Raw genomic sequence first — 12,845 nt, forward strand, 5'->3', positions numbered from 1 at the left:
CAAGAGGCTTGGCAGGTATGTTAATCTGTATACCTTGGTAGGTATGCAGATGATCAAAGAAATAGTAGTTGGATAAATCAGTTCAAATGAATAATTTTCAGGTTCCTAGTACAATTCTATTAATGGTGCACAGATCAACTCTTAATAGTTCTATATCAGTACAAATAAATTTTAATAGAACTGTTGCATTAAAAAAAAATAGAATCACTATCGATTAGTTAATATTCCCTCAAGCCAATATTTAATTCAAATTTGTAATCTAATTCAAGACTTCCTTTATCAAAGAATTTTAAAATAAGATTTAGCTAATCTCGAAATGGCAGTGGATATGCAGCTTTAACATTTTTGCACAAGTAATTAAGTGAATTATCACCTCCCCTGTGGCAGAATTTTACCAAGTTACCTGCGACAAAACTCTAGAGCTAATATCTTTCTGCAAGATACTTTTAATAATACCAAACCTATATGTTACTAATTCATAATAACAAAAGCGCTGTGTTTACAACAACAAAAAAACTATTATAATTCTTCTTTAATTGAATGTGTAAGAATTTTCTATTCTCATATTCTGTTGGGGGAAAAACTTACCACTTATTTACTTCTTCGCATCTTGTAAATAATCATCACAATCAAAATAAAAATCATGAAATTCGTTGCCGAAAAAAAGATCAACGACCAAATCACGCGAATCGGACTCCTCGAAAGCGTGTTTAATTTCGAGGTATAGTTGTTGTAATAAATAATATCGTAAAAAAAATATCGGATTTATTAACTATGGAGAAATCAGTAGCAACAACTGCCAATTATCAATTCGAATTTTCCATAATGTTTGAAACATATAGGGATATTAAAAAACCATGTGAAAATTAAAATCAGTAACCGCCGAAAATAAAATCTAAAAATTACATCAATTTGTGATACTATTGGCATAAATTGAGCGTGTCAAAAAGTGGTTATCTAAATGCATGATTTAAATATTACGTGTAAATTTCCTTAGAAAAGAAAACTAAAATTTTTTACTCATTAAATGAAAAATCTTTCTGCAAGAACTCTTAACGTTCTGTGACAATGTCGCTGTAATTCTGCCACGGGGGGTCACCTCACTTCTCCATTTAAAAATTTTATATTATTACGACATTGCTAATTGGAATAAATTATTTAAAAAATCATTTAAAAGAGACTAATTAATGTGAAACTAAAAACTTTACCACTGCATATGCAGAAAATAATAAGCCTATGACCCAGAACTTATCAACATAAAAACTTGATAAAATTGTTAAATGAGTTTTTTATAGAACCACTGAACAATAAATTGTGCAGACAATTACATATATTACGGTCATGTAAGCAAATGGTCCCTACGGTCAAACTACTGAATTTTGCAGTTTCACAAACATTATATAAAACGGTTTTTACAAATATTTTCTGATTTTTTTTAAATAAAAGATATACAGGGTAAACGGTTTTTACAAATATTTTCTGATTTTTTTAAATAAAAGATATACAGGGTATCTGTTACATTTTAGATTTTTAAATCTATGACTTTTGAAGACTTTCCATGACTAATTCGAAGAATTTTTCATGACTTAACGAAGCTACTATTTTCTATGACAAAAACACAACAATAAATTTAAAAAAGCAGTATAATAACATTAATTGGAATGATAGGTATAAACAAAACTGTTATACTCTGCATCTTTATATTTATAGATTTTAAATTTAAAAAACAGAGTAAAGAAAGAGTTGAAGCAATAAAATAAATGAAAAAAACACAAAAGCAAATATTTTTTTCCTCTTTTTTTCTGCTAAATTATATTCTGAAAGATACTGAAATCATGGAAGCTTAAAAGATAATTCACTCTAGAAATGATGTTTTTTAATTCATTTTTTGCAAGTACACCATAATTTTTAAAGAACATGATAAAAACATTTTATATTTTGATAAAATATGACTAAGAGTGGAGATTTTGTTACAAATTCAGATATTCGGAACACTTTATATTTTAATAAAATATGACTGCGAGTAGGGATTTTGTTACAAATTCAGATATTCGGAACACTTTACATTTTAATAAAATATGATTGTGAGTGGGGATTTTGTTACAAATTCAGATATTTGGAACACTATAAAGTTTGAGGGGGGGGGNTAAATTCAATTTTAAAAATTAGATTTTTCAGAGACCCAAATTCATGATTTTTTTTTTTTATTAAAAAAAAGCTCAAATCAGGAAAAAGTTTGTTCAAAACTGAAATCCACGACTTTCCAAGTGTGCGGATACCCTGTATATAGAACAAAAAAGTTTGAATTTTTAAATTGATTAATTTTAATACCTGCATTTGAATCTGAAGAAGAAAATGGGATGATCTGAACACACACAAAAATAAGGACAAAAAGATTAAAAGTTGGTGTTACCTGAACAATGTGAGGAATGGCTTCCAGGAGATCAATGAGTTTGGTGAAACCGTAGTCAGCAACACGGCATTGGCGACCAAAATGATGATGATAGGTGGGGATGAATTTGTTAAAAGACACCAGGCACTGCGGCTGATTTTTTAAAAGATCTATAACCTCACGTCCAAACAACGTTAGCTGCCCTGCCAATGCTGGGCTCACACTCTGGAGGCCTAGAAGAAAGATTTCTATTTGTGACTTTTATGTTAGTATTTGCATACTTTAGAGAACAGGGTGCGTAGCCTAATTATTCAACAAAAAATAAGCACTTTTTGAGCACTTAAATAATATTTTTAAGCACTTTGCAAAAAAATCACAATCAGGTAGGATTGGAAAGTTTTTAACAATTGAAGGTTTTATCTGGTTTTAACTGTCATGTCAAAAAAAAAAATTATAACTTTCGGCATTGTTTTTGACAATTGTCAAAATTTTTGAATTATGAAAATCGAATGGCGTTTTAATACGTTACGGACTGACGATACGCCGAAATAGATTGTGGTTGAATTAAATGAAAATCATATTTAAAAAATTAATAGAAAATAAATCACCAAAAAAGTTTAAAATTGCGTGTAATAATAAAATTAAATCAATTACTTGGAATTAAAGTTCCAGTTTTTTGGTTAATTTAGAACTTCTTACCAACCTGCATTTGAATCACTAAAAACTTTTGCTCATTTCAGATTTTTTGAGTTTATGTTTTTTTGCTTTACTATAACAGAGTGCGTAGCCAAATCTTTGAATCAAAAATAAGCACTTTTTAAAAACTTTTCAAGCACTTTACAAAAATTTTCAAGCACTCAAAAAATTCATATTGAAGCAATGATATTATTGAAAAACAAAAACTTTTATGAACAGTTTTAGCATTAAAAAAAAAAACCTAAAAGAAACAGACGTAAATCGAAACAATCAGTACTTTTCCACATCACCGAGTGAATTCAGCTTGACTCTGAACTCAGAGCAAAAGAACCCTTACCCCCTACATCAAAAGAGTGTTAGAAGCAAAATAAAATAAACAAGAATAAAATTAAAACAAATTAAAAAGAAAAACATTTAATAAGGATCGGACTCTATCCAAATTGGAGCACTCTGGTTTCAGTTTCGAGTGTGCGTGCATGCGCAAGTCATTGCGTGGGTACGACATGAAGTCCGTGTGAATGATTACGTAGCAAACACCCCATTTTTCATGAAATGCAGGGGATCCGTCAGATATCACTGAAGGGAAAAAAAATTATACGTGAAAAAAAGCACTTTTTAAAAACACCAGCTGAAAAAAGCACCTTTAAAAGCTTTTAAAAACGAAATCCCCCAAAAAGCACCTTTTAGTACTTTTTACAAACGCTACGTGCCCTGTATAAGGAGAGAAAGTTTTCTGAATCGCTTGTTGAGTGGGCAAAATAAGATTTCTTTGTTTTTATCAAATCGGTTTTGCTTTTTTATTTTAGTTGCAAACAAACAAAATTTTACATATAGTTCTTGGTAATAAGGGGGAAAATTACTTATTTTAAATAGATTATTATGAGAATTCGCAAAAATAGCTATTTTTATTACTCAGCCGTAATCTTGACCATTAACTGTGTGGCAGAATCCTTCTTATGTATGTTTAAGCTATTAAAATGTAGTGGTAGTTAAAAATAAATAAAAAACAAATGTGTTAAAACAGGAATCAATCATGAAATCAAAAATGTTATCACATTAAATACGAAAGTAAAACATTCCGGAAAATCTGGAAGAGTGGCTAGGTATGCTACAGTAATTCTGACGCTATCAGGAGTGTCCACTTGTGATGTCATGTGGTAAACCACTTGTCACAGATTTTCTCCTTCAGCCTCTTTTATCTTACATTACTCCATTAAGTACTTTTAACATTCCTTTTTCTTATGTTAACATCCATTTAAACTTTAAGTTAATTTTTCTATGCAAGCCATAAGCTAATTCTCAAATCTTGACATCTTTTGGTTTTATGTTTTAAATCCTTCCAGAGTTTTCCAAGTAAATTAATGTAATAATTTTACAGAATTACAGATAAATTTGCAGAAAATTCTGTACAGGAATGTTTTCAAAACAGTCTAAATATATATAAATGCAGACGTGCCAACCTAGCAAAATTAACATTCAGGAGTTTCCCTAACAAGAATTCAGGAGATTTCAGGAGGGGTAAAAAAAGGTGCATGGTATGCAACATTTNTCTAAATATATATAAATGGGTGATTTGTGCTTTGATATATATGATTATTAATATTAGATATTATTAATAATTAGATTTTTATAAGAGATCAAAGTGTGACGAAAAATAACAAATATTTAATGCAATTTTGAAATGTTTTCTTTTGGAATTTGCTTGAATTTTTATGATAACTTTTCCAACCTTCATGATATCTATTGAGATTCTTTCTGGTTACATAAAGAGAAGATAAAAAATAATATGCTTTGGAAACATTTTTAGATTTTGTAATTTATTTAATATTCTTGACAGCACTTTTAATTTGGGCAACAAGTATACTATAGTTCAGACAAATATTGATAATTTCAGTTAGTTGACTCTTAATCTAATTTCTGGAATTGTTGTGTCTGCATTGATTCAGATTTTTCTTCATGACAAATATTTAAAAATATATATATATATTGGTGTAATTGCATGGTTGCCCCAGAAAACAAGAACAAAATAGTTACTTTTAGTAGCCTAAAACATGAAAATAGTCAGAAACTTTGAAAACCTAAATACAAAATTTTCAATAATGTGACTAAAATTTCATTTCATTTATATAAATATTAGTGTTCTGGTACCAAATTTTTACATAAAAAAATATTTGCAGAAAATTAAATATTTTTAATAATTAGAATTCATTAAAAAATATACTTTTTCATTAAAAAAAAACACACTTTTTCTAAAAAGTTTTCCCTTTTATCAATAATTGATTTTGTAAATATATATATACATATATATTTGTGAAAAGTGATTACTCAAATTCAAAATTCATGCATCGTAAGATCGTATTAAAAATTGGTTTTTTAAAAAATCAGGCAGAATTTCGTGGCAAGGTGATCAAGAAACAAAATAGACTTACAATGGAATCTGTGTAAATTTAGTGCATTAAAAAGCGAGGACTCAAATCTGCAATTAAAATTTTTTTATTTTTTAAGAAAAAATAATTAATTGCATCCAGAAGCTCTCTCGGGCCTCAAGCTGTCAACCTAATTTATGCTAAAAACGTCACTAGGGGTACAGAAAAGTATTTTTATCCTGAAAAAAAATTTTTTTTTTTTTTAAAAAAAAGGCTTTTCAGGAAGAAAAAAAAAAGTCGCTATAGTCGCCTAAGGCAGAAAATAGTTGCCTATAGTCACAGTTTAGTCGTCTGTGACAACCTTGTAATTGAATTTAGTAGTTTTCAGTATCAAATTTCTAACACCTTGTTATTTTTTTGGATCACTTTGCATTGAGTTTTATTGCAAGAGTGAAGAAAGATAAAAATAAATATTATTACTTTTAACTTCCATAAGCTTATTTTCAAGCCATTGAACTTTCTTGATGCACAATGCGGACAGGGCTACTTCAACTCCATTTACACAGGCTATTAAATGCTCTAAAGGAACTCCTTTTAATCTTTCATCTTCGTACGTTCTTTCATCAACTACAGGTAAAGGGCCGATTTCAGCTTCATAACAATCACAAAAGCTAGTGAATAAATAAAATAACATCATGAGATACATCCGTATTATAAATATAATGCAAGAAATCAAAAATCACTAGAACATTATTTTTATATTAAACTTTTAACAGATAAAAACAACTTAATGATTGCTAGCCTTTTAAACCAGTATCTTCTTTCACTTGTGACCGACAGTAGCAGGATATTGTATAGCGATTTGTTCCAGTGATATTTCTTTTTGTATGAGTAATTTTTATATGCATTTGCATACTACATGCAAATACATAGCTCATGCTCAATATATGAGGTTGTTTCCATAAATGGACAATATATCTTCGTGCCGCAAATTGAAAGATATGGACAGTAGGGATACCTCTTTTAGTTTTTGACATTTTTATTCAACAGCAAGATAGCACATGGCTGATTCGCTCAGGCTGGACACAGGACAAAAAATATACTATATAGATATGTCTGTTTAAACAAATTAACCAAAACAAATGGATTCAGTTCTGAATCTCTGTACTTGGCCAATCATTCAACTTTTAATAAAAATCTTAGTTTATAAAAGTAAAAACAATAATGAAACTGAAAAGAAAAAGGCTGGGATAAAGGAGGTTTTAAAGGGAAAAAAGGAAATTCTTTGATTACACTGTAAAGAAAAGCTTATTTTTCTGGGATTTTATAAACGAAAAAAAAAAAGAAGTAAATACAATTTTGTGCTTGTTGAAAACAGAAAACTTAAAGAGAATTATGTTCCCATCTAGCAAGTATCAAAGAACATAAAGAGAATTATGTTCCATCCAGTAAGTATCTAAGAACATAAAGAGAATTATGTTCCCATCCAGTAACATAAAGAGAATTGTGTTCCCATCTAGTAAGTATCTAAGAACATAAAGAGAATAATACTCAAATATAGTATCTAAGGCCAATCTTTAGGTCATTTTAGAAACAGTTTCTAAAGTTTCTTTTCAATTCCTTTTTTTTCTAGAATAATTTAGCATAGGGAATTAGTACAGTCAAACTAAGCTTTAAAAAAAATTGCAACCCAGATATTTCATAAAATAACAAGCTGGTACCCATTGAGATCAGTTTATCTCACATGAAAAGCCCACAAAATCCTGGAGTTTAAAAGACAAGTGAAATTTAAATGATATCCAGACAAATGAGGATATGTTTTAAGAGTCTTTTTTTAACACTAGCTTGACTCATCATGGAGATAATGTTAGAATTTATGGTTTAGAAGTTAAAACGTATTTTGTGCATCTATTTCAGGGGGCATAGCCAAATTTTTCAACAAAATATATGCACCTTTTAAACACTCAAAAATAGTTTTAAGCACTACATACATTAATAAAATGGAAAATAATTTTAAAAGACTTTAGATGAACATGATAAAATAACTAGATTTTGGCGAAAAACTCTTTTCTTGATTATATTAACCGCCATAAAACGATAAGAGATTTTTTGGTTCGATTTCGGGGGGTGGAAAAATAAAGCCTGAAATTGGGAGTATATTGCAAAATGCAGAATTGCACATGAGAGTGGAAGAATTCTTCTGACTGAATCCAGTTCAGTATACGCATATGGACCTGCAAGTATTTCATCAAACATGTAAACAAACTCTTTCACACGCTACGGACCGACGGTAGGTCGACACGCAATGTGTTTGCATGAATTGTGAAGATGTGGAATAGAATAATGTGAAAACCGCGCTTTTGCATAATGCATGGCGAAAATAGATATGGTAAAGAGAAAAAAATCTCACTTTTAAAAAGGGAAAATTACGCACTTTTTTTTAAAAACATCCATTAAAAAAGCACCTTCTTTTTAAAAACAAAAATTGAAAATATGCACTTTTTAAAAACGCTATAATTTTATGTATCTATTTATGTTGTGTACCCACTAAAGAAATGACATAGCTATAATCTGGACAAGTGATTTTAATGGATGCTGAAACTAACGAGACCAAAAACTAATCCAAGCAAAACTTGATCCAGGAGTTCCCTTGTCTTTTGGATTAGGCTCAAAATTACAAGGCTACAGAGTTGAACAATAGTAGACATAAACCCAAAGAATAGGGTCGGCTGTTTAACGACAGTTATAAAATGAAAAATATGATTTCTCTAACAGTATCTGATTTTTTGTCTGGTAAGCTTTTATTAATACATTGAATAATCCTTCTGAGAAAAAATAAACAAACCTGATTAGTGGAAGAGAACCTTGATGAGTATCCAATAACCTATGGACAGCAGTTGAGAAAACTTTGAGAGAAATGTGCACATTGGGCAGTGGACAAATACTGTAATGTTCAGCCCATCCTTCGGAAACAGACACGTGGAAATGGCGTTCACAATACGGTCTTTCAATATTGTTCAAGTCCTATAAATAAAAATATCATTAAAATTATAAGGGATATTTATTTTCAGTGGATTTAATACAAAAAAAGAGAGTTAAATAAATTCATGAAAGTCATTAAAAGGTCCTTAATCTCTTCCGGACAGGCGAGTCATAAGAAATTAGAATCAGGATAGTATAAAATAAAAAGTGACAAGTGAAAAGTAAAAAATAAATAAAAACATACCTAATTTGACAGGCTTATTTTTGCTTTCATTTTAAATTTAACACATCCAATCCTAGGGAGTTAAAAGTGTAACTATACAATTTTTAACTTAAACTAAGTCTTGGTGAATTAAATGAAGCAAACTATTATTACCACACCCACAAATGAATTATTGCTATAAAAATAGTTTGGCTACCAGTTTTATTATTTTTTTACCCTGATTATTGACACCTAGAGAATGCATATAAGACAGCCCCGTTCTGAAGAGATTAAAAAAAACTTATGAAAACTTCCAGAAAAAAAGAAATTTCTTCTAAGACATTGGAAAAACTGAAATTGATTTAACAGGGTTGCCACTCAAATCTGGAAAAAAAAATTTCCGTGTTTTTCACTGTACATGTTACACACAATATATTAAGAGGAAACACAATTATTCTGCTTTTTTTGTGAGCTATATTGGACTAACTATACTAGTTTTAACTGCTGAAAAAGCTTACATACTTAAAACAAATAATGCTATATAGTAAATGTAATAGTTTAACATAGCTGAAATATCCTTAAATATCCCATAGATTGCACTTTGTGAGGTCACAATTTTTTAAAAGACAAAAATAAGGAACAAAATTCCCTGAATTGTCACAGTTTGTAAAGAAAAACTCAAAATTCCCAGCATTTTCCCGGTTATTTTAGGTGATTTTTCAATTCCCTGTATTTTCCAGGTTTTCCCTATTCTCCCTGCAGAGTGGCAACCCTATTTAAGAAATCAAACCAAATCTAAGAAATTAAAAATGACCAATATAATTCTCTAGCCTTTAGCATTATAGGACAATTTCATGAATTAAAAAATAAAATAACTATTTACAAATACCCTTAGCACATCACATTTAAGAGTTGTTTAGAGCATTCATATTAAGTAATGTTTCTTTCGATATCAAAAAATAGCAAAAGCCACTACCACTGTTTTTGGGTGTTCAGTTTCACACTACAATTTGTTTTGTAGTGCAAAAACTATTGAACTTAAATTGGAAATATGAAGGCATGAAAAAATGAATAGAGGGTATATATGAATAAAACTTTTTATTGATAACTGAGCAATTCCAAGCTACAAAGGACAACATAACCAAAAAATTTACAAATATATAAGCATTTAATAACATCCCTACATTAAATAATTTTTTTAAATTCTTTATTAACTCTTTTTAATATAAAATAAAAAATTAAAGTTTTCCATTACATCGCTAAATGATATTAAAGTCAACTGTTTGAGAACTGCAGCAGCGGATAATTTCTGAAGGAAAAACCTTTTACTTGGATTGAAATAGGCTGTAGAGCTACAGATGAAGAATATCAGCCACAAGAGCTTTTTTTCAACTTGCCATGTTTTACATGTCATTTCATGTGTGGTGTAAATGTTTTCAGTAAATTTCACTTCTGTTAATTAAAAAAAATAATTCCTTTATTGCCAAAAGAAAATTGAGAATTTGAATATAAAAATATGATGCCATTTCCATGTATCGTCACATTCTTTGATTTTATGCAAATTTTTTTTTTAAAAACGTTTATAATTTTCATCCCTTTTTCTTACATGCATAATATTAGGCTATTGAAAGATATCCAATAAAAAAAATTTTAAAAAATTACTAAATATTTATAAAAATAAAATTCATAAATAAGAAAACCTATCAAAATGTAATGTCAGTCACCATGAAATTGCCCAACAAGTTCAAGAATTATTAACTGACAATATAAAATAAAATAGATGAAGTATAAAATACCAAGCACACCGAATTGCAATTGTAGATTTGACAAGCTAAAGGGGTCATTTTTACTTTTACTTTTATTACGATTCTAAATGCTTTTTTCGAGAATTTTTTCTCACTTTTTGCTTCAAATAAAAGTGCCATAAAATCACTAAGGTTTCACTTTAATTTATATTTTCCAACTCATTTAACCAACAACAAAAAAAGTGTTTTCAGATAATAGATAAGATTTTAACTCACATAAATGTTACAAAATTATGCTAGTTTTTTTCCCTCTTTGTTTTACAAGTTCTTATACTAAATCAACAGTTATTATAATAAACTGTATACTGTGAATTAGGTTCCAGAAAGAGGGCTAAAGATTTTTTTAAAACTGAGAAGCTTTTTTAAGACTAGAAAAAAAAAAGGTTTAGTGCAGGTGTGTAACAAGTAAAATAAACTTAAATAAAACAATACTGAACCTGAGAATCTTCTGAGTCTGGTAAAGAAGGAGTTTTGCAACAATCTATATTCAAGTACACAACGCGGCTACCAGAGTCACCTTGAATAACGACTACATCTCTCATTTTATACAGTTCCGAGACAGCAATGGGTCTATGATATCTAAAGAATGATTAAAAAAATAAGAACTTGATACAAGAAAAGTCTAAAAATGGAACTAATCAAAAAGAAAAGTAATACCTTTTCTCGTATAGTTCTCGAAATTTTATTAATGGCAAACTTTTAGAAGGAATATCATTCAACAGAGAAATTGTTTCTGATCTGAATAAGATATTTAAAAAAAACATTAATTAATATAAACACTGATTTTATAACAATTTATTTTCATTATTAAATTGTATAAAACAAAGTCATTTAGAATATAAATATAAAATCAAATAAGGAATGATTTCAAAGTTATACAATCAAATTCCGCTATAGTGAACCTTCAAGGGACCGAAATTTCGGTTCACTGTAACCGAAACTTCACTATATCGGTTTTACAAACAATTTTATCTAATGATTCCAAATTCCCTCACTTTATTACACATTATTTAAATAAATGACCGATAAAATGAAATAAAAAAAATGACTGAAAAATAATACGTAGTAACGAAAATGAGTTAACTTTTATTTTTTATTACTCTTTGTCAGTGTTTTCATCATAGAAAAAAAAATGGGTGAGAATTTCTCACCCTTTCTCAAAAACTGGGTGAGATTTCAAAAAGTTAAGTGAGATTTCTAAAAACTAAAAAAACTCAAAAACTCTTGAAAAAAAATCATTTCTTTAATCATAATACATTTTTAACGTCTTCTATTTTATAAAGCATTGAATATTTTTGGTGCATCATCATAGAAGATTTTGCCTTTACAAGGTATTTGTCCATCTTTCATAAGTGAATAAAAAATTTGAATGTCTCACATAAAGAAACATCACCTACGGTAAACACGTGGTTGCAGAGAAATGTGATCTGAAAGGGGTTCTGTGGTTAGAAAAGGTTCTGAACAATACTGGTAAATAGGGAAGATAGATAATGGGGCAGATGTTGAAAATAATGAAAGATCCAGGAAGAAAAGTGAAACGGATTTAATTCTAAATGGCGTAATTCGAAGCTGTTTCCAAAATGCGAGAAATTCGCGAATTTTGAAATTGATTTATAGAATGCGCGAATTTCATGCAGTAATCGTTTTTTAATGCAAGAAAAGAAAAAAATATGCGAGATTCTCGCGCTGTAGTGAAAACACTGCTATTTGTCTTGCGTACAAATATTTTTTTTTTAATATTTAGCTGATGAGCAATCCTCAACATCAGATATGGAAATACTTCCCAACTCTCCATTAATTTTCCCCCAATTTATGTTATTCCTCTTTTTAAACCTGTCTAACCAGCCCTTCAAGCACATAAAAAGTAGTCTCGCTAAATCATTTCATCAGCTTTGACTAGAAGCATTTGTTCTGCTTCTTTGAATGCTGAACCAATTCAATAATAATTAATGCTAAGAAAACAAGAGAAAATGCTTGTTGCTACGTTTCATGCTATTGATGGCTTTAAAAATCAGTAAATGTATTTATTTTCAAGTAGAAATTTCAAAATTACCAAAAAATGAAGAAAATCAGTTTAAAGACAGAAAAAAGTTCGCAATATCCAAATTTCTCTCTTTTTTGGTTCACTATACCCATAAAAAATAACATACGCGTGCAGCAAGTCATGGGAGCGAATTTTTTGTTCACTCTTTCCGGGAGTTCACTATAAACCATGCTTACCATAGTGGGGTTTGATTGAATTAAAACAAAATCTTTCACAATACATAAAAATTTCTTGATTGGATTCTTTCAAGAATGATTTAAAATATTTTCTTAATAAGATTGCCAGATTACAAAATATGAATACAGACATGCAAATGGAGTTGAAAGTGTAATTAGAGGGATTTTATTTTATGGTGCAT

At 29.1% G+C, this 12,845-nt stretch overlaps 1 protein-coding gene across 7 annotated transcripts in view; it reads right to left on the reverse strand.

The window, feature by feature from the left end:
• Nucleotides 1-12,845, reverse strand: part of LOC107446979 (meiosis regulator and mRNA stability factor 1-like protein) — an 88,185-nt gene that overhangs the window by 24,333 nt on the left and 51,007 nt on the right. For all 7 annotated transcript variants that reach the window (XM_016061771.4, XM_016061770.4, XM_016061772.4 and 4 more), the window contains 5 exons: nucleotides 11,101-11,181; nucleotides 10,881-11,022; nucleotides 8,300-8,478; nucleotides 5,935-6,125; nucleotides 2,414-2,625 (listed from right to left, as the gene is read on the reverse strand). In XM_016061771.4, the coding sequence (XP_015917257.2) occupies nucleotides 2,414-2,625; nucleotides 5,935-6,125; nucleotides 8,300-8,478; nucleotides 10,881-11,022; nucleotides 11,101-11,181 (805 nt within the window). The remainder of the gene's footprint in view (nucleotides 1-2,413; nucleotides 2,626-5,934; nucleotides 6,126-8,299; nucleotides 8,479-10,880; nucleotides 11,023-11,100; nucleotides 11,182-12,845) is intronic.

The sequence above is a fragment of the Parasteatoda tepidariorum genome, chromosome 5, assembly GCF_043381705.1.
Source record: "Parasteatoda tepidariorum isolate YZ-2023 chromosome 5, CAS_Ptep_4.0, whole genome shotgun sequence".
NCBI classification, from domain to species: domain Eukaryota; kingdom Metazoa; phylum Arthropoda; class Arachnida; order Araneae; family Theridiidae; genus Parasteatoda; species Parasteatoda tepidariorum.